The following is a 22852-nucleotide window of genomic DNA, read 5'->3' as shown; positions in this document are numbered from 1 at the left end:
AACCACATTAAAAAAGAAAATGGATTGTAATTAAGTATTTTAAAGTTATCATCCCCTTTAGGGTAACGATATATTTGTGTATTTCGAACGCTGTTTTCAATAAATAAGGGTGTCACACTATTGTGTATAAAGAAATAAAGTTGACTCCGTCTCTCAAATCAAAAGACCGCGTGATTTCGCACGAGCCGTGTTTGTCTGCAGCTCGTTGGGGGACATGCACAGTGGCCTTTCAAAACTCTCGTCTCTCGACTACAGAACTCATTTTGATACCGATAGACCTTGCGCCCTTCTCCAACCTCGATACTTCCTCTCTCTGCGCACGTCTGCGCGACGTGCTGCTCATTCATGACGAAATTTTTTTAAATCTTCGCTGGTTTTCGCCCTGTCGAGGTGTTCCTCGGTCTTATTTATATTGAGGAATACTGCCAGAACGACCTCTTGGGCAAGTTACAGTTGCGAAACAAGAAACTGAATAGTAGATATAGCAAAAATAGTAGCAGCAATAAGCACAATACTCAACACTAAGACACAGTAAACACATATAGGCTGGTCCTTTATAAACACACCAAGAGCAAGCTTATATGCCGCCTAATGGCGCATATGAAAAGCTACTACATGCAGGGCAGCAAGCAGAGCAACAAGCAAGGTATGGTTTGCGGCAGTATCTATGAGCCAAGTGTTTTGAGGAAGGAGAGGTTAGCTCCAAGCAGAGTTAATGAATTAAGAGCGCATGGGTACGATGCAATCAAGATACAATTAGAGTTTAATGCATGTAATTTAATGAAATCCCGAAGCAGGTGCGATGATGAAGCGTGGCGCGAAGAACCAGCAAGAAAATGGGTACGATAGCACAATTCAGCAAAGAGAAGGGTAGGTGGTTGATGTGGCGAGACGTGTTGATAGTGAAGTTCACATAGTTTCACTTAATACAACGTAAATTCCCGCAGCGTCACAGCCGTTAGTGCGTCGCAATGAAGGAGGCAGGAGGCGTACCACATAATATGAGCAAGTGCAGTCTTATAATCGGAATGCTCCGGTCTCCGAGTGCAATCCAGCTTCCGCTACAGCGGAATGGTCGCTACCCGCTATGACCATTACATACCTGCTAAGAGGTTCCATAAAACACATATTGCGATTCGTACAGAACACATGCGTTACAGTACACTAAAAATACGCATGTACACAACAAGAAGTATGCGATAAGGCCAAGTATTTATCGCAATAAAAAAGAAAACCTACACTATTAAACTCAACCTGCCCTTGCTCTTGCATCCTCCTTGGACCAGCCTTTCGTTATAGCCCAGTTCAGGTAACCAATACGCATGTTACCCTCCAATAATGTCGTGTCCCAATATAGGCCACTTGGTTTCCTTCACCTCAAATGTAAGTGTGAAGAGGCGGCTCAACATATTGTTAGGACAGGCCGCTATTAAAAGAGTGTTAGTCTTTTGGAGCTCGTTATTTATATTCATGAAAGAGCTTTAAATAATGTCCTAACACCTGGGTATTCACTTTTCCAGAGAAGCACGGGTAGACTTTATTGTAACTACCCAAGATCACGTGACCGCTCTAACCATGAAGATTGCATTAGAAGGTATGGAATTTTTCCTCATGATCAGGCAATTGTACTATCAGGCAATCTTGTACTATATGTAATTGTTGCATATAATACATGATTGCCAATATAAAAGTATTCGCGTACCCCCATCGCCAGCTCCTAAGGTAGTTTTCATTAACATATCTTACTTCGCACGTTGCGCGCGATATTTATAAGCATTTAGCCGATCAGAGGAAGCAGTTATCTTCTGAAAATACGGGTTATTCGCCACATAAAATAGGCTCTCAAGCTACCCCTACCTCAAACATTCAGAGGCCATATATCTTCAAAAATCTTGCGTGGCGTCCATTACGGTTTATGTGGCGACATCTACACAGGAACCAGCAAAGCCTGTAAAAATTTATTGTCGCATACAATTCTTCAAGAACGCCCTGTGGAACAGCTACCAAGATTTTTTCAACATATACACACATTAACAATTCGTTGTCATTTTACATGTTCTTTACAAGGGGCCCGCAAACAAAACAGAAACGGAGCTGCAGTTGATATGAATATAATGCAAGGACATGATAAACACGGCAGAGAATGCGCAAAAAGCTTGCGCTCTGCGCAAATATAGTCCTTTGAAATTGATACGTGTCTACATGATATTGCGCAAATGGAATTCATTTGCTAAACTGAAAGGAATAAGAATGCCGTCAAAAAATTGATAAATGGGCGCACGTACGGTGCACAACGCGATACCTAAAAATTTCATGAGCCATTCCACATTCTGAAGGCAGGTGACCAGCGAAGCTGTGCAGCTCACGGCACACAGCTGACACAGAATTTTGATGAATGATTGAGAAAGGCAGACAGTTGTGATGAAAGATACAGAAATACCACCTTGAATTCGCCTGATACTACATTAAAATACTTACACCTGAATTTGTGCAGGCCCGAAGCACAGAACGCTTCTTTTTATTTGCGTTTCATCGCCTGTTTTATAGACAAGTCTCATAATCTTAAATCTACCTTTACTGCGATGTAGTTTTCGCAACTCATGGCGGCTAGTCACATTTGCAAAACAACGTGTTCAAGCGCAGTTCGCTTGCGCTAGGACGCGCATTACGAAGACTGAAATCTCTTTAAATAAACCCGCATAATAGACTAGCCCCAGCTCGCTGAAATTGGACGCCTTCTCCAGTTAAAGCAAACAGTTACGCCATTAGGCGGGTGAATGTGCAGCGCGTGGAAGCGCGCTTGCATATTACAAAAAGGGTCTGTTATTCAATTTATTTTATGAATAAATTAATTATTACTTTACATTTCTACAGCGTGGAAGCTACCGCGTGTAACTGTGGTGAGTGGTGGAATTTGTCCAAATGCCCTGGCTCCCTGCTACGATTCATTGTCGTAAGCCACAATAAAATACCAGCGCATTCTTAGTGTTTTGCAGTATATTATGCAACGCGCACGTGCCATACAGCTGCCGAAAAAGCTTTTTTGGAAGTTTTAATATATAATATTTTACAAGCTTTTTAATATTAGCCGTGTTGTTTTGGTTGGTTTCTGCGGCAATAGTTTAGTGAAAGCAAGAAGCCAATTTTACAAAACTATGACGCCATCTGACCCAAGGTGAGAAGTGGCAATTCCTGTAGTAATATTCCTTTACCCACATATTTTTTTATGGAACACACGTTTGATGAACCCGTGTGCAGGTGTGGAAGGGGTTCTCGACAGTTCTCAGTTAGACTGCGGCGAACGGAATGCCGTGTATTGTAACTTATGTGCGCAACACACACCTCACCGGTTCATCTGCTTGTATGCGTGTGTTCTGTGTCTGGCGGCCGGAGAAGTGGGATGTGGGCTACGTTGAAGTTGCGCATCGCCGTGTTCTTATATGTGCCCACGCTTCCGCACCTGCAAGAAGCCGCTTCCTGTGGACGACATAGTGGGCTCACCATTCCAGGTTTCAAAAAGGGCTAACACGCCAGTTTCTGTGTGCAGAGCGTCTTTTTCGAGGTCGTGCACGTGCGCGTGCACATACTGTACGTTGAGAGTTGCGAGCGTGAGGTGATTGCTGTGGCTGTGGCACCGAATGAAGGTGATAGCCCGGTCCAAGACAATGTGTAGAGGCCTGTTTCCTAGCTGGGTCATGTCGACAGACTGTCTGTCGGTAGAGCCGGCGACATGTGGGAACCGGAAGTCATCTTTTGCGTTAGTGAGGTGTAAGCCGTCCTGGTTGTAGCGGTTCGCATTACCATGGGCTCCCACTTCAATTCTATTGAGTGGTGTACGGTAGTGATGTGCTTCGTCCTGACTGGGACGACAATGCCTACCGTGGACGTTAGAAATTAAAGCCACAGTCACACGAAGTTGTCGTGTTCGTCACGCTCGATGTACCAAAAGGTGCCCATATTTCCATGAAAAAAGCCGTCGTTTACATCTATGTTTACATCAGCGAACCTGCGATTCGCTGATGACATTGCATTGATGAGTAACGCGGGAAACGAATTGCAGCTCATGATTACTGAACTGGATACGGAAAGTAGAAGAGTAGGTCTGAAAATTAATATGCATAAAAATAAAGTAATGTGGAACAATCTTGGCAGAGAACAGCGCTTTGCGATAGGTGGCGAGACACTAGCAGTTGTAAAGGAGTACGTCTACTTAGGACAGGTAGTAACCGCGGAGCCGAACCATGAGAGTGAAATAACTGGAAGAATAAGGATGGGTTGGGGCTCATTCGGCAAACATTATCAAATCATGAATGGTAATCTACCACTATCCCTCAAGAGGAAGGTATATAACAGCTGCATCTTACCGGTACTTACCTACGGAGCAGAAACCTGGAGACTTACAAAGAGGGTTCAACTTAAATTGAGGACGACGCAGCGAGCGATGGAAAGGAAAATGATAGGTGTAACCTTAAGAGACAGGAAGAGAGCAGAGTGGGTCAGGGAACAAACGGGGGTTAAGGACATCATAGTTGAAATCAAGAAGAAGAAATGGATATGGGCCGGGCACGTAGCACGTCGGCAGGATAACCGGTGGTCATTAAGGGTAACTGACTGGATTCCAAGAGATGGCAAACGCGTCAGGGGGAGGCAGAAAATTAGGTGGGTAGATGAGATTAAGAAGTTTGCAGGTATAACGTGGCAGCAGAAAGCACAGGACCGGGTTGATTGGCGGAACATGGGAGAGGCCTTTGCCCTGCAGTGGGCGTAGACAGGCTGATGATGATGATGATGATGATGATGGTCGTGATCATGTACGGCTTGCCGATGCTCAGGTAAATAGTGGCCGGCAGGCTAACCATGTCGCTTGCAATGATCATGGCCACCTTCGTCACGACATCCCTGTGTACCGGTTCGTTCTTATAGCCGTTATGTTATCGCATGCGGGATGACATAGCTCGCTGTCCCCAGCGTTGAAGCAACGTCCATTATAGCCGTCGAAGTCCGCATTGCTGTAGTAGAGGCGCCGGGGAACCTAGAAGCGGCGTCTTCGCGCGTCACAAAGCAGCGCTTGTGTTTGCGTCTTTTTTGTGTACGTGTTCGTTGCCTTTTGTGCGCTGCCTATTCGAGCTCTCAATCAATCTGACGTCATACTCGGTCAGCATGTGGCTATCGCTTAGCCTCATAAGAAATGAAGAGAGTACTGCGTCATTCAGGCGGAACACTCGGACGAGTCGATGACGCTCGAGTGTCTTCCAGGGGAGTTCTTCCTGTATTCAGCTCTCTCACTTGCCTTGCGTTTCAATGTGTATTTTCACAGTTACTATGTTGATTGAGGGTGTGAATCACCTGTGGCACATACCCGCATAGCGTGAACTGTGGTATGCGGGTATATGCCCCACGCGACTGACGGAAAGGGTTTCATGACGTAAGCGGCAGGAGTGTTGCGTTATTCATGTCAAGACCAGTGAATCGTGTTCTTCATTACTAATACCCTGCTATGCCAATTTTGGGATGCTACAGGTTATGGAGACGACCAGGAGAGCACCCAGACGTATGCAGACAGATAGATAGATAGATAGATAGATAGATAGATAGATAGATAGATAGATAGATAGATAGATAGATAGATAGATAGATAGATAGATAGATAGATAGATAGATAGATAGATAGATAGATAGATAGATAGATAGAAACAGCCCAAATGCCCTAGTTTCGTTAAGAAATGCTTCGCATTTAAGAGAGAAAATGGTGAACTTTGATAGTAAAATATTCACAAACATTACCTACAGTTTTACTCACTCAGCTGAAGTTGCCATTAATTAGTGGGAGACTTCAATTCTCATCATATTTCATGGGGCTTTAGATCTTATTTCAAGGGGAAGCGTCTGCGGCTAAATGAAACATAATCTAGTAACCAAAACAACTCAAATTGCGAATTGATGCATTCACCCATATTGCTTATATTTTCTGCACCGCCTCGTATATTACAACATGCCAGCAAGATTATGTCGCTGTTCCACGCGGTATCTGACAAATTAATCACTTGATTTCATTCTAGCTGATGTAGCGGGAGACCCATCAGTCGAATTTTTTCCTCCTTGCCTTGTTTTGGAGGCAAATAGTGGTTGTCTACTTCTCTCATACGGGACCTCAAAGGAAGGTAAGCATTTCCTCTCGCATTCCGTGCTTCATAATAGTCAAGTGCCTACTTAGATGTGTCACAGGCTACCGAATGAAGCGTTTCCTGGTGTAGTGCACAATATCACCTGTGAGGATGCGAAAGTGTTTACATCAGGGAGACCGGCAACTTTGGACAGTATCTGCGCCGAGATCAGAACGATGTAGAAAAAAAGTGGCGTACAATTCAATGGGAGAGCATGTGGCTAAGACTTTCATAACATGACAGAACGAATGCTAGCATCATCTAGAGAGAAAAATTTCGGCACATCCCACGCCTTTTGGGAATCGGTTACATACAAAGCTGTCGGTGAGTACTTATAGGCGGCATATCTTGGCTTTGAGCCAAGCGTTACGAGGTAGATGGACGTGTAGTACTTGTGTGCACGTCGTGGGTTCACCAGGCACGTTGACAGCACTGGCGTTCAAAGGTAACTTATGGTCTGACTAGTCTGACGTGAGTAAGGTGGCTATTTGGGCAAGTTGGTAAATTTTTATCTTAACACATCGCACACACGAACACAACAGAACAAGAAACCGACGACACAAGCGCTGACTATCAACTGAAATGTTTATTCACCACACACATATAAATATACACATTGAAGAGTGACATGATGAAACATATGCGTATCCGCATACACTTTTATGACAGTATGCGCGAGTTAGGCAAGACACCATATCCCACATCCTAAGTGGCATCTAAAAAGCTAATCTCCTTTTCTTGGAGATTAATTTAGACCTGGCTAATACAACCCCTACTCCCCTTTTGATGTGGAATGCTTGGATGATTTCCCTGACGGTGCGATCTCGATGTCTGTATATCACGCTTGTGTCTTTGAGCACAATATAGCAATGACACTTACTACAATGGGTAGCCAAGTGGGCATGCTCATTTTTTCTTTATCGTCGTTCTGTGCTCTCTGACCCTTGTGTTAACGCATCTGCCCGTTTGACCGATATAAGACGCACTACAGGACAACAGTATTTCATAAACAACATTCGTGGCACAAGAAACAAAACACTTATCATCTTTATGACTAATGCCACACCCACTGTGTCGTTTGTTACCCTTGCCGTCACACCATCTTTGCACCGTTGCGCATGTGCTGCTCGTCTTTTAAGGTGCTGAGAACACGACGTTAATCCCGAACCGCCTTCCTATTTTCTCAGTACCACGCGACATATTGTGCGCATACGGAATAAGTGCTACGTCCTTCTTATTCCTGCTGACATTCCCGTCTTTTTCATCTTTCTTGTTTTGGGACTTTACCACAAGTGCAGTTTTGGCCACAACTGCAAGCTGTTATTCCGCCCTGTGCCATGTACTTTTGCGTAAGAGGTTCTTCGGCTCATAAAAGAAACACCCTGAGCGTCAAATATGTTCCATGCGGCGGACGCCATCAATAAACACAATGCCATTCGCAACCATCGGAAGAACATAAACAGTGCTCTGCACAGCTTGTTTCTTTCAGTAGCGGGAAAGTCAAGGTCAGCGATCGCTCATAGCCGTCCATCAAAATGACACTACTGAGGAACAAGCCAACTCCGCATTGCTGAGAAGAAAAAGAAATGTTGTCAGAATGCTTGCACATGACCTTCAGCCATACAGCATTGTTGAAAACCAAGGATTTAACGAACTAGTGAACACCCTTGAGCTCATGGACACGATTCCAGGCCATACAATATTTTTGAAAGCTATTATACCTGACATATGCAAAGGCAAGTACAGATTTGTCAATGAGTGCATGTGCGCAGTTTTGCAAGAAGGTGTGAAATCTGTCGCACTCGCATGTGGACATCAATGTTCAGTGAAAGCTACGTAAGCATCATTTGTCAATATTTCGCTTCCCACTTTGAAATAAGACCGTTCGCACTGGAAACCCGGAGTTTAACTGGGAGCCACATCGCTTGCGAAGTCTATGACGTGCGTCCAAGCAATGACACGTGAGTGGGCACAACTACTCCAACATGTACCCATCTATGTTGTGAATGACCATGCGCGACTTTTTAGGAGGAGGAGGAGGAGGAATAAACTTTTATTGAGACCAGCAATTTGTTTGGCTGGGCCTAGGCCTCCCACGTGGGGACGTCGAGGTCTTGCCTCTCCGCCGCCTCGCGGGCCTGCTGGGTCGCCCAATGGAAAAACTTAAAATTTTTTTCGTGTGCTTCTATGCCCTTTATGAGACGTACAGTGCAGCAAGCAAGTAAGGATACCAAGTAAGAAGCTACAGGCATCCCTCCATCAGAAACGCCGCTGTATTGTTGGTCGCAGTGTCGAAGCTTCTCAATAACTGATTGATTGGGTACGTCAGGTCAACCAACCATAACTGGAACTTATATAGGAGGAGGAAACGAAATAGTGAGCATTACATCCTGTCACGCCGTGTGCTACTGAAACGGTCCATTTGTTGTTAGCTGAACACGTCAGACATGGCAGTGTAAACATTACCGCCGCAAGAATGCAAGCTCTTTCCTGGCAGAGTACATGCAAGCAAAGGAAGAAACCATCTGCGCATGGGTATTGAGCAAGCATGTAATGCATGTTAGCGAAATATTTTCCAATACATCTATCAGACTTTCTGTCAACACACAATTTCGTCCACCCCTTTTACATCTGAAAGGTGAGAATAACTGTGCTTGTGCTTTTTGTTATATATGTTATATGTTATATATGAGTTATATATGTGGCACATATAAAAAGGCCGCAAAACGCGAAAAGTCGTGTGAATAATAGGGTAGGAACATACAATAAATGAATACAGTCATGAAATAAAGTGAAAGACAAGTCGCTTTCAATCAGGAAAGCAAAGCTTTTTTTGCTATACTTTCGCCCATATTGATCCACAAGCTACTGCAGGTAAGGAATGGTACAGAAGTTATTTCAGTGTTTAGTACTACATCTAGACTTGTCTAGAAGGCTCAGTGGTCATGCGCTGTGAATGTTCCCAGAATTTAGGGTAATATTATGCTGTGTACATTCCTGCGACTGCGATATTAATTCAGGCTTCACCACTGAATGCCTCGAATGCATACGGTCTACATGCCACTATTGTAGGCATATACCGCAGCTTAATATTCGCGCTCTGCAGCGTAAAATAATATTTCACTTTGGACGACGTTGTTTTTAGTGCTGAAATAAAAAGGAAGACTTTCCTAAGAAAGTGGACACTGAGCACGTTTAATTTCTATAAGACATGAATAATTTACAAAAGGAGGGTGAATTTGTTGAAATACATTATCAACCAACAAGGCACGGACTCTATTATGTATTATCTGTGAACCATATTTATGGAAACTTAAAGCTTTTCTTTTGTCCTGGCCTGTAAAAAGTATCTAAAATTTCATATTTTGAATCCACATTTCATATAAAGGAGTGAATATTTTGCTGTTATATTGTTGTTCGCAAGCCATTGTTCACTTAAAATATGGAACTGTGGTAATAACTAATGCATTTCATGACAAGATCTTTACCATATATATTTTCCATCTACAATCTGCAACTCCGCTAGCGTTAATACGTTATCTCTGCGGAGAAGTTCATTAAGGCGCAGTTGCTATTTTTTACAGCATTCACGACTGAACAACTTATGCAGAAAGTAATTAATGTTTTTTTTGTGAAGAAAGTAAAGCGGACTATGCGGATAGCATGCACCACTTCTCTCACCACCATACACGCTCTATTTAATTAACGAGTCTTCAGTTATTTGCACTTGTTTTCAGGGAAGCAAAAGTGCTTGTTGTGGGGATTAGCGGGCGAAAAAGTGAACACGTCTACTAAGTGCTACAAAAAGATGGAGTCGGTGTGCGCCGATAATATATACGACATGACGGAAAAAGACAGCCGATGCGAGCGCTATGAAAAAGAAAAAGAAGAAGAAATTGTGCCGACAAAATAAAATTTTCGTTGGACTGATTGGCCTGTTTTTCGCCCCTGACCACACTTGTTGGGAGTTTTGGCCGCGCTCAACAGAATACATTCTCACCCAATTCTCACCAACTTACTTCTCTGGACACTCGAAACGTGCAATAGATGGTAGTCCTGTTTGTTTTTGTTCCGCGATCAACAAGACGCGTCTTTGACCAGAGCGTGTGAAAAGTTAATTAGAGCAATAATACTCAGCAAGTGCAGGCAGAACCAAAAAAAGAACCGTTTTTTTTTAACCTCAGAAAAATGCATAGGGTTCCCTAGGCACTCATCTAACGCGACTGGAAGGCGAAAGCCATCTTCTTTTTCATTTTCTTCCCAGTCGATGCACTGAACATCCCCACCCCCTCCGGGATATTTCTGCACCTAACGTGGTTTACTTGCTGCCTCAAGCACCGCATGCACTGAAAGATTTCTGCACGTGAGCTCGTTATGCACTGCCGCCGTGATCGGCCCACCTTTGACCAAACAAACGATGCCATGTAATGATACCTCATAGTCACGTCACGATGATGCCACAAATGGTGGCGGTCTGTGATGTCATATAATGACGTCATCACGCTGTATATGTTTTGCATCGCTCGTGTTCCCGCCGCGACGCGGGACTCCGCCGGACGCCGCCGATGGTCAATTTTCTCCCTTGATGAGGCATCTATGGCTTTCGTCTGATTATTCTATTTGTACTGTAAAAATCGCATGGTCTATTATGCAATCACCTAAAGCGGCTCGAAGGCGAAAGTCATCTTTTTCTTCTCACTCGATGCATCGGGAGCTTACATGAGCGGCCGGTCACGTGGGCTCCCTAGATGATTTTATCCGGCCCCAACACCCTCCGAAAGCTTTGCGCACTTCCTTCAGTATCGGGGACACATCACCTGGTTTAGCACTTCCTCCGTGATAAGCCCACCTTCGACGAAGCTACGATATCATGTGATGACGGTGTAGGCTTATGCCACAGGAGCGAAGGAACGAGACGGCTGAACTAGAATCGACGCCAGCAGGGAACACGAGCCATGGCTTCACGCGGATTCACGTGCCACAGCGAAGTGCCGTCTTTATTTTTTAAATGCGAATGCATTTCTTAGTCGGGCTATGTGAGGCATCCGGCGTTGTACGCGCGCCTCTCCGCTTTCACTCCCTCTCCCATAGCAACAGCTGCGGGCGCGCGCGCTTATCCTCGCCCCTAGCAACCGGAGCAGGTGGTGCGGGCGGAGTAGTGGAGAGTGAGTGGGGAGGAGGAGCGCGCTCTGGCGTGTGAGGGCGCTCGCATCGGAGCTCACGCGTGTGTGGAGAGAGTGTGTAGGAGAGGGTAGGTGCAGTGCTTCGCCGCTCCTTCTCTCGCCGTTCGCTCTCTCTCCTCCCTGTGCTACCGCCTCAACGCAGTGCGTTTGAAACGCGTTTGTAGCGTTTGTGCTGCCTTGGCACAGTCTGAAAACAGCGCGTTCTAAACGCGTTTGTGCTGCATTGAAGGCAGTGGCAACATTCCTGAGGTGATTACGAACGCACGTAGGAAGCATTCGTTGAAAGAGGCGCCCAGAAGGGAGACACTTGAGCGCGTCGATGTGTCCAGCTTTACGTCATTAAAATTACTGCGCCGTGCACTCTAGGCGGAAGAAATGCATTCGCATTTCCTCACGATTCCCTTCAGGGAGTTGGGGGCATTTTTTTCTTCTCTTGAGGTAGCGTGCTTGCCGGTTTTGTTGGCCGCCCAAAGGAGGGCGCTACAACGGCATTAGGCGGCATTACGCCACATGACATCACGCTAGGCTTGGTGACGTCATGATGGTGCCATAAACTTTACAGCGAAAGCTGTTATGAGATAGCAACAAGGGCGGTTTATGGCGCCGTAGTTGTCCGCCGCTGCCGCCACCGCCGGTGTCCGTTACCACAAGCGCGCGAAATAAGAAAAAAAGCGAAATAAGAAAAAATATCCAGGATGGAACGAGGTTCGAACCTGCGCCCTCTGCGTGGGAACCCAGTATTGTACCTGAGAGCCATGCCGGTGCTTGAAACTGCACTGCAAAAAGACCCTATACAGGCTTGATGTCGGGAAGGAACCACATTAACATATGTAATGTAGTGTGGTTTCAGAAGAGTGAAATAACAACCACGCATTACACAACGCGAATTCTGTAACCAGGTGCCGCACAATGCGAATTCTGCAACGAGTGGGTTGTTGAATGCTTCCAACCCATCACGAGGAGTTCTGCCATAATTCTTTATCGTCATCAGCCACAGCATCAAAGAAGTGCCCATAATGCCTCAGAGGTGTTTATCGGGTACCACGGTCCTCCGCAGAATGACGAGAAATTGCATAGTGGCTGCTTCACTACTGCACATAAATTATGATGATTTATAGCGTAGTGGGTTCCTCGCAAGTGCACTTCTATTGGTTGCCAAGGAAGCCCACAAGGCTGCCATCATCCATTTCCTAACGGTCTCAATAAAGTTAATTCCGTCTTTCTCCCTCTGTCTTTCTCACGTTAACATGAGTTATAAAGCGTGGTGGCAGAGTTAAATAACGACCGGGCGTCACAAAATGCCGATTACGTAACTAGTGGGTCGTTTAAAGCTTCCAACCCATTACAAAGCGCCCTGCAAAATTCTTATTCGCCATCAGCCAAGCCTCAACAAAGTGCACATAATGCCTTAAAGATGGTATCTCGCTTCTCCACAGAATAACGAATAATGTCGTGGTGGGCGATTCCCAACTTCAAAAAATAGATGATTTGTGGCGTAGTGGCTACGTTGCTAGTGCACTTGTATTAGTACCCACAACACAGCTTAAAAAAGGCTCTAGAAATGCCGCTCTTCCACCTTTCGCTGTGACTGTGCTGCGCTTTCAGCGCAGGCCTGGCGTTTCTTTTTGCGATTTCTGATGTCATGATGATATCACATGTTGTCGCCATTACGTGATGATGATTTTTGCACCACTCGTGCCCGACGCCACAGAACGCGTTGATGCCGACGGTCAAATTTCGTGTTTAGTGAGGCATATAAGGCTTTCGCTTTAAAAATATGAAATGTTGCTGTTTATTCGCGCTCTTTTGCATGAAACAACAGATAGCCGGTAGTTAAGAGGTGAAAGCTATTTGTTCTGCGCGAAATAAATTAAGACAAATTTCCGAACATCTACGCAGGCAAGAAGTTACGCAGAAAGGAAAAAAAAAGGACAGTAGGCTGTGGCGTGAAGCGCAAAAGGGGAGGAGGAGAAGAAAAACGGAAAGACAGGGAGGTTAGCCAGTAAGCGCAAAAAATAATGAATTGGGCTAATGGTGTGGTGTACAGTCTGCCGCTGTCATGTGGCTCTGTCTATGTATGCCAGACCGAATGATGTATAAATAGGCAATTTAGGAAAGAGGCTGGCTTCCGTTGTCATACCCTATCGCACATTGTTAAGCATTGTTAGAGGCGCGGCTGTGCGCCCCTGTTCAAGATAACAAGTATAAAGGTCAAACTTGAAGACAAAAAAGCTCGGCCGGTAAGCGAGGCATGAAATATTCAGAATAATAAGCGACAGTTCCGCTGCAAGAATGCAATTTCAACAAAATGAATCGCCGTACAAAAAAAAAAAGTCTAGCAGCTCTCTCCACGGCTGCTGCAGCGACTGGAGTGACATTCGTTTAGGTATATGGCTTGAACGAAAGCTTTGCCATGGAAGCCCAACTCGTAATAAAATAGTGGGAGCAATCACTAACCCCCTCAAGAAATAAGTGCGCTTGGTACAAGCATTGACACTTAAGCGGAAGTATTTATGGTGCATAAAATACACTATACACAATACCGTGGTACTGTAAATTGTGTATATAAATAGCACGCCGTTACTATACTGTATGATATATGCAGTTGTAGTCGAGTCGTTGAACGTGTCCATAGCATCCAAATAGACTTAATATATAATACTTTATCATATAAAGGCTCGGTATCTCCCTCGCTTACATGGACCATGATGCCGTGATGAAATAGCGCAGCACAAAGTTTTATTGCGGTGTCTCCAGCAGTTCCGCAGCTGCAAACGGAGAGCTATGTCAAAATATTTCTGGTTACTCAGAGCTGTTGCGGACGTTCCACCAAAAATTGTCTCATACATGACTGTTACGTTGTAGCAAGTATTTTATGGCAATATTACAATTCCTTGTTCCTTTTGCGCTTTTTTGGTCGCTATTGCATCCCTTTCGTCGTATGAATGGCAAGGGTCTGTATTGTTGGTTTCAACTGCAATTGAGAACTCATCGCAAAACGACAAGGAGCTGTTGTTGCAGTCGTTGTCTTCAATATTGTTATCAGCACGTGTTCCCCATATCATGCACTGTCTTTTCCCTGTGAAAACAAAATATAAATGAGCAACACTTGATGCTATACATTATCCTGAATTGATCGTCCAGATGACAAGGCACACTCTCAAAAATTAAGTCCACAGTTCTACAGTCTGAATTTAAAACTCATCATGATCGAGAAGGTCTGGAATCCTACCGTATTAACAAGCTCAACAGTCTTCACTCGGAAATCAACAAAAGCATCGGAAGCGTTACCTTTCTTTCCGTGTAGAAAAGTAAATATGCTGGTGCGCTTACGCTCCCCTACCCCTATTGTTTTTTCACACATTTTTGTATACGTATGTTTCCAATGATTTTCTTTCGCATATCACTTCAAGCGTCTGGTCCCTTGTCTGTATGGGGACCTCAGTCACTGATTGAATGTTGTTTATTGTTCCCTTAGTACCTTACCGTATGCGTAACATTTGCCCATGATATTTGCTTCTACACCCTTTTTGCCTTATTCTATCGTGTTTCTCTTTCATGGCCTCTTCAGTGTTGAATTGCTTTAAATTTGCCCTGCACTTACTACGTGTTCGTACTTTGATTTACAACACTGGTTTGTCACTCAATGCTCATACGAAAATATGCTGTGATTGTTGTTTGCTTTTGGACTGCTGATGTATTTTTTAATCAGTATTCTGACCGACAGTGCTATTTCACAATGCCCTCAACAAGTTTGATGACCGACCTTTGTCGAAGGAAAGAATTTTACGCTAAGGACACAAAGTGCAGAACAATTCGCTGCCAGCGCTACTGCGCTTCTTGCGATCGACCGGCATTTCTGAACGACTGTATTGAGAACGCCCTTTCTGTGTGTGTGTTTAGATACGAAGCAGCTCTTGCGCTGGGCTTTGTCCGTAGTTCCATTGGTGACCATCCGCTTTCTAAAACATACGATAGCCATCTGTAACATACTGAGCGCTCGCTCACGCCAAGTAGTAGTCGTAATAGTAGTATCCTCTACTGCATGGCTCATACCCACTCAGGGGGATTGGCAAAGAAGTCGTCTTACGAAAAAAAAAATGTTAAAGTATTTTGAGTATTGAATGCTGATGCCAATAAAAAGAATAAATAAATAAATAATAGCAGTGAATATACAAAAAATATACGCATCAATGAAAGAGTGCAGTAACAGTTTTTTAAACATACAGATCAGACACTTTAATCAATGTCCCGAATAGAAATTAGAATAAAAATAATAATAGGAAGAAGCACAATAATAATGAAAACGATATCAAAACATTTTTTTTGTTTAGTAATAATTATACAAGCGGAAATTTAAAGCCGTATTCGTTTTGTTTCGTGAAGGTAGCTACACACGGTATCAAAAGAGAAGTGTTCTTCGTCTTGTTCTTCAACCGCCTTGATGATGATGCTTGCAGAGCGCGCGCTCACGCCAAGGGCAAGTCTTCTTGGTCTTGTTCTTCGACCGCCTTGATGATGATATGTGCAGAGCGCTTTAGGGGCCCGGGCTGCCATATGGTGTCCAACCTTGGCGTAACGCAGACAAAACCACGTGTGCTGGCACGTGCTAGCGCGTTCGGGCCTGTGTAAGGGGCTGGGTAAGACGCTGTGGCCTCTCCCCCTCACACTCTCTCAGCAATCACGTGATGGCGTCGGGGCAAAGCAAACGATAGTCTACTTGTATGGGGATCCCGACTTTGCTCGTCGCTGAGGCAAAGCAGCTGGGAGAGGAAAAATATGCAGTTGATGGATTCAGTGCTCGCATAGCCCCACTCGTCCTTAGGGTAGCGTGATAAGCAACACACATCTTTGTGCAGTCTTCAAGTCTTGTACACTACCGTGTAACTTGCAAGCGGAGTACCTAGTGAGCGAGACGACCTGTGGCGTATTTTGAACAGGCTAGTAAACAAAGAGCATGGAGATCGGTCAGCGACGCATATGGTCGGCCTTATAAATAAGGGTGGATTTCGCAACTGCCCAAACCAGAGAAAGGCATTGACACTCGGTGATTGAATAATTACGCTCCGAGATGGACAGCAGCCTGCTGGCATAAGCTATCTCGCGATTCTGCCCGCGTTGTCGCTGGGAAAACACAACGCCCATTCCGTAACCACAGGCGTCAGTGCGGGCTTCGGTTAGTGCTGAAGGTTCGAAGTATAGTCGTCGCCAAGTCTAGTCGTCGCCATTACGCGCATGTGACGGAGGACGGCACTGACAGAAGCGCAAGAATGATGTTAATTTTATCGCAAAATATTGCTATACCGTACATTCGAATCTTTGAATCTTTTTATACATCTTTTATGAGGTAATTCAAGCCCAAATGAAATGTTCCAATCTATAAGAGCCAAATACAAACTTTACTTCTGAATGCCGATGATAGTGTCTTACGTAGATTTTAGCCGCAAGAGAGATTTGAATTAATTAGGGGACAGGAACACGCTGGCAAAAGACTGTTGGAGCAGGCCCGACCATATTGGCAGTAGCAAAAATGTGCGTTTTTCTCAGTTTCACTTAAAGCGCATTTGGCTCTGTTAGAAAAAAACGCCACATATGTGAGCGATTTATGCACAAACGCGTAGAAGGAACTGTAGTGGGCGTGAGGCGACTTACACGCAAACGCGTAGAAGGAACTGTATTGCGCGTGCGCAGAACGATAGTGCGAGCAGCACAACGTAGCACGCATCTCTCGCTCCACTTATGAAGTCAACTGAGCAGAGCGTGTAGTTGCGTCCACTCCTTTTATCCGTAGTTTTGCAGCCAAGCTGACCGCATCTTGGCAAGACGTGCTTGTCAAAAAATGCCTCCACCTCCCCGAAGGGAATCGTGAGGAACTGCGAATGCATTTCTTGCGCCGAGATTACACGGCGTAGTAATCGCTTCACTCCATTTATATATACGTGCGAGCAAGCGGACGGGAGAGTGGGGCGCAGGGAGGAGAGAGAGCGAACGGCGAGAGAAGGAGCGGCGAAGCACTGCACCTACCCTCTCCTACACACTCTCACCACACACGCGGGAGCTCCGCCGAGCTCCCGCGATGCAACCGCCCTCACACGCCAGAGCGCGCTCCTCCTCTCCACTCATTCTCCGCTACTCCGCCCGCGGCACCTCCTCCGGTTGCTAGGGGCGAGGATAAGCGCGCGCGCCCGCAGCTGTTGCTATGGGAGAGGGAGTGAGAGCGGAGAGATAACACCTGCCGGCGCGCGGACACCGACAGACGCCTGACATGCCCCGACTAAGAAACGCATTCGCATTTAAAACGCGAAATTTATGCAGTTCCCTGCATTGTCTCGGGGCGCACTTAGCTCAGCGTAAGCGACGCTCAGCTAAAAACATCTATTATACGAAAAAAACACGGCTGATTCCTCCGTAATAGGAAGCGGTATAACACGAAAGTGAAACGTGTCTACAAAGAAGTAGTGCTTATCGCGTAGTGATATATGAGAGCTTGTACAATATCTCTTCGTGTTTGGCAGCTATAGCACCGATGGGCGTGGATGCACCCATGTTGAAGCCTAGTTTACAGAGGTTCTTAGCTTGAGCCGCAAGCGCATGCGTCCCGCTGGCCTCTGTCTCGCTCCACCAAGGCACGACATTCGCCTGTCGAAATCATGTCCTTTCTGCAACGCATATTGCAGCAGTTTTGTTAGTCGCTGCTCTCGCAGTCGATGTAGTCGGTGGCGGAGAAATCCCGCTGGTGCATGTGGAAGCTGCACTTCTCCGATGAGCCGGCGCACGCTGACACGAAGCGAAACGCAAAGAACGTAACTGCGTCTAGGGTGCCTCGGCGACGGCAGCGCGGCCATGCAGTGTCCCTCGCTCGTATCGAGATGCTTTAACCATGACCTCCGATATCGCAAGCAATCTTGGAGTAAGCTCTAGTAAGTGTCGATCGTGACGCATTACTTCGTTTCACCTCTCACAGACGGCGGCACCGCCCCGCTCCTCCCCGCCTACCTACACCGTTACGGTTAGCACCTTGCGAGAGAGAATGTGTTAAAGATAAAGGCGCGTTCATACTGTGTCCAGCATCTGCCGGGTAGTTCAGTTGGTTTAGCATCGGGCGCTTACCATCGCGCCCGCAACGTCGTGGGTTCGATTGCCAGCGGCGGATCTTTTTCTTGGTTTCTTTCTTTCTCACCCGTTGATGTCCATTTTATGAACGTCATATCTGCTAACGGAAGTACTTGGTGGACCCCGGCATAAAACACTTTCGTGTTAAAAACTTCGATGACGCTAGAGCTTCGCTGTCAAGAGTAGAACGCGAAGGCCTCATCGGCCCCGTGCGCATCGCCTTCTCCATTGCTAGCCTGGCTTCGTACACGGTTCATGCCTCAACCGTGCCGTAAGAGAACGAACGTCTGTGCGCGTAACATTAGCCGTTTCAAACTATCCTTGTCTGCCTGCTGCAAGCACAGTTGTTAAGTGTCCACTACGCCATAATTATTCATTAATTTGGCGAGTCAGCGAAGGGCCCACTACGTGTCGGTAAGGCAATACGCGCACGTACGCAGCAGTTTACTGTGTTGATGCTTTTGCTGCTGATGATGCTTAAATATGACTGAGCGTTATGTAATGTCTGAGCGCTTTGTAATAAAATTATACATGACATACAAGGCATTCTCTGTGGAAACGCGACTGGAGAAGGTAATGGCGTAGTTGAGAAAAGTTATAAAAATCTTGATATGCGAGAAAATTGAGATGCATCTGCTCATACTGTTTTAGGAGCCCGTATACACCACTCAGACTGAAAAAAAGCTGAAAGATTATAAAACACACAAAAAGAGATATAAAATGCCTAAATAAATATAGTCCAACCAGCTTACTTTGAAGAATATGCAAAATATTTATAAAGTCAATTGCGAACAAACTACAAGAAACAACTAACAATAGGAAACCCAGATAGGCAGCTGACTTCCTGTAGGAATACTTTACAACGGATCACAGCTATGTCTCAGCCAGGTGTTTCAGGATTCTGATACGCATGACAAAACCCTTTGTGCGAGTTCTACAGACAACCAAACGGCGTTCGAGTTGCTAGGAGTATCAGCACTTTTCGAGTAATTGCGTACTCAACGATTAGTTGAGACAGATGTGAAGAACACAGGGAATCATTTACAAAGAATCTACAGCTATTATGCCTCTCCTTGAGCAAGCCAGGAAAATTCCTACTGATGAAGGACTGCGGCAAGGAGATACAATCCTTGCAATGCTGTTTACTGCAAGCTTACAACAACTACCGGAATAGGAAGAAACAGCAAGGTCAAAGGGGAATGCGTTAGCAAGTTGAGATAGGAATAAGGATTCAATGGGGGCTAGTTGCTACTGCATCGTTCTTGTTCTGCGCTAAAAAATGTAACAGGGGGACGCACGTCTGTGTTCCTGTGTCGTCTCCCTGTTACATTTTTTAGCGCAGAACAAGGACGATGAGATACGAAGATTTGATCGTGCTTTTAAATAATCATGGAAACAAATCACCAAACATCAATCACTAAGATGGAAGCCATTTAACACGCATGGAACTCACCAGAGATAAGAACGTGCCGAAACGTCTGCCGAACATTCGCAAATTATAACCGTCTACCAAGAAACGTCGCTAAACGGAAAGTGTATATCCTTCCCATTCTAGCCGTACTAACATAAGCAGCGTCAACTAGGAGGATAAGGAATCAAGACGGAAAAAAATTGGGTATCATGCAAGATGCGATGCAGTGGAATGTGATTGGCGTAACATTATCAGATAGTAAGAGATCAGAGCAGGAAAGAAAACAAACAGGGGTGCATGTGATATCCTTGTTAACATTAAGATGTGGAAATGTACAAAAGTGGGTCGCGTAATGCGTTCGATAGGCAACAGGTGGTCAGTGACATGTGACGATAGGCAACAGGTGGTCGAGTTGGGGTAGGATGGCCGCTGGTACAAGATGTACACTAATTCAGTACATTCTCCAAAAGGTTAGCACCGCAAGGAATTTCATTGTATGCTAAGGAAATTCAAAAGTACCCGCACTGACTGTGCCGACAGGTGAGTGTGTGTCTAGTTCTGGCAGCCGCTTTGGCAACTACAGCATATCGAAACTTGTCCGTGACCTTCCGCAAGCGCTGTCACGCCATAGGTGGCCTTGAAATATTTAGTTTTCTTTTTATCCTATATTTCACATAATTAGCGCACGATGCAAAAGCGAATATGATGGCAAAAGAGCCCGTATTTCATTCATGTACAGTCGAGCGCGATATGAAGGTTATCGCGCGAGCGTCGACCGGCCTAGCATCCCCGGGAGCCTAGCGGCAGGCTAGGCTCCCGGGGATGCTACAACAGTCGCCCCTATGACAAACTCTGCATCCTTTTTCTCTATTTTAGGCTTTCCATTCGTTGCGATCAAGTGTATTCTTCGTTGCCACTAATCTCCGCGGAACATAAAATTGCAGAGTAACATCTGGTAAAGCTCATGCTTGGCACTGCTTCGTTTAAACAGCCTGCTAAGTTGAACAAAATATATCACGCTGTCATCAAAAAAAAGAAATGAAATTGTGCCTTCGTTAGACGGGAGTGATCGCAGCTTATTGAACAGCAGAAAGAGTGAGTGAAGCTCTCCCGATACCTCCATCTCCTCGAAAAAGAATTCTGGGTCGTGGCGTGGTCGTGGTGCTGTGTAGTGCTTGGTCGGTGCTCGCGCGGTAACCTTCAAATTGCGCTCGACTCTACCCTCTTCCTGCCGGTCTTTTATAACAGAGATATGCGTCGTACGTATTGCTTCATAAAGCAGCTACCATTGCATGCATCGACAGGCCACGTACGTTTCCGGATACTGTTGCCGGGCAGTAACGTTTTCGTTACAAGAGTGGGGCTCGGCATCCACCTTATTTATCGCTTAACTTGAGGGTGCGCGTTTAGAGTCCCGGCTTTAACGGCCGCACTACTATGTGGGCGAAATGGCGGGACATCAGTGCACATAGGTCTAAATGTGTGCTTAATAACATCAGGTTGCGCAATTAATTTCGTATCGTCCACTGGTGCGCGCTTCATAATGATATCGTGGTTTTGACACTTAAAACCCAGAAATTGCGGTTATTTTTTCGTTGTTTTCATTACGCCATGACTTCTTAATGGTGTAGAATAGGAGACCAAATAATGCATGCTACAATACATTCTGTGTACGGAGAGTATGGCATTCATTTATCTTAAACGCTCTGATGACACTCGGTACAAGGGCCATGAAACATTAAGGCAAATGTATCTGCCGAAGTACCGTTACAACACTATGACAGTACTCACCATCAACACTTGCACCAAACGCAAGAGTCACGCAAGTTGTTTCGGCCACAACAACGTCGTATTCATTGAATAGACCAAAAAGTGATTTGTCGGCCTCTGATATACCGTTCGCTGGAAAATTCCCACAAAAAATTCATTTGCTGGCAGCTAACACACCTCAATTTTAAAAAAAAATCTATGGCCGCTGGCATTCTAAACACGCGATACACATGATATCGTGTGAATAACGATACGGGATTCATACAGCCTACGAACAGATGTGCAGCCCGCATTGCATAGCAAGTTCAGCTTATAAGGTTTCACAAACCATTATACTGCGCAGAGTAAGCTCTTCACCGAACAGATTTTGGATAACAATAAATACGAAGAACGTGGACAGAGAACGCAAACATAGTAGAATCCATTGCCATTGAAATATTGCAGTTATATGGGTTGCTATCAAGTGAACATGCGCAGCTTCCCAGGCAAAGGGAAGTAACGCCATGAAACAAAAGGAAAGGAGAGCAGGGGATACAAAGAAACAAATACGTTCACTGCAATTTAAGCAGGATGCCCAAGCTATCTTAAACCAGAGTTTAAAAACGTGCCGACGCAATCTACGACGATGCGGCCAAATGCATGTTGACGACAACTGCATAGAATAAGTGACACTATTTTTCCTTTTCTTCCAAATTGCCTTATTTAGCATTTTCAATTACGTAACTTTTAAACCAACGAAGCTGGATAAACATCCCAATGAGAAATACATATACCGGCTTGAAACGTACGATTAGAGAGTTTCTAGCTTTATCTGGTACGCATTATTCGTTTTATGCTTACTGCAGATGACCGCGAAATAAAAAAAATACAACGTGACAAGCCCGCTTGCGCGCCTATGTACCTACCGTTCCGCGTGCAAACAACTATAGCACTTCGCTGGGTGTGCTCTCTCGACAGGACAGCGACGATGGTGGTGGCTCTGCGATGATGCATGTTTGGCTAGCGGCAACACAAGCCATAACCGCTGCGTTTCCTTATCGTTGTCATTAACCCTCGCGAAGGAAGCATATCGTTTGTATGCGGAACGTAAGGGATCACTGCAATCACGGCGCGCTTTGGCGCGCAAGCAGGCTTTTGAAGTAGTAATTTTTTGTATTTCGCGGGTATCTGTAGTAACCAGAAAAAGAATATTTAAGAGATATCGAGTTACA

At 45.2% G+C, this 22852-nt stretch overlaps 2 protein-coding genes across 2 annotated transcripts in view; one reads left to right on the top strand and one right to left on the bottom strand.

The window, feature by feature from the left end:
* The window catches only part of LOC119399770 (uncharacterized), a 42472-nt gene extending 32332 nt beyond the window's left edge, over nt 1–10140 (top strand). The window contains exons 6-8 of the mRNA XM_049417842.1: nt 1521–1594; nt 6060–6161; nt 9902–10140. Of these exons, the coding sequence (XP_049273799.1) occupies nt 1521–1594; nt 6060–6161; nt 9902–10077 (352 nt within the window). The 3' untranslated portion in view covers nt 10078–10140. The remainder of the gene's footprint in view (nt 1–1520; nt 1595–6059; nt 6162–9901) is intronic.
* Nucleotides 10141–13990: 3850 nt separating this feature from the next.
* The window catches only part of LOC119400861 (uncharacterized), a gene marked incomplete at its 5' end in the record, with an annotated part of 28140 nt that continues 19278 nt past the window's right edge, over nt 13991–22852 (bottom strand). Inside the window, 2 exon segments of the mRNA XM_037667768.1 lie at nt 13991–14115; nt 21663–21773. Coding sequence (XP_037523696.1) covers nt 14087–14115; nt 21663–21773 — 140 coding nt within the window.

This window comes from Rhipicephalus sanguineus, chromosome 7, assembly GCF_013339695.2.
Source record: "Rhipicephalus sanguineus isolate Rsan-2018 chromosome 7, BIME_Rsan_1.4, whole genome shotgun sequence".
Classification (NCBI taxonomy): domain Eukaryota; kingdom Metazoa; phylum Arthropoda; class Arachnida; order Ixodida; family Ixodidae; genus Rhipicephalus; species Rhipicephalus sanguineus.
This window is presented reverse-complemented; position numbering and strand designations above follow the sequence as displayed.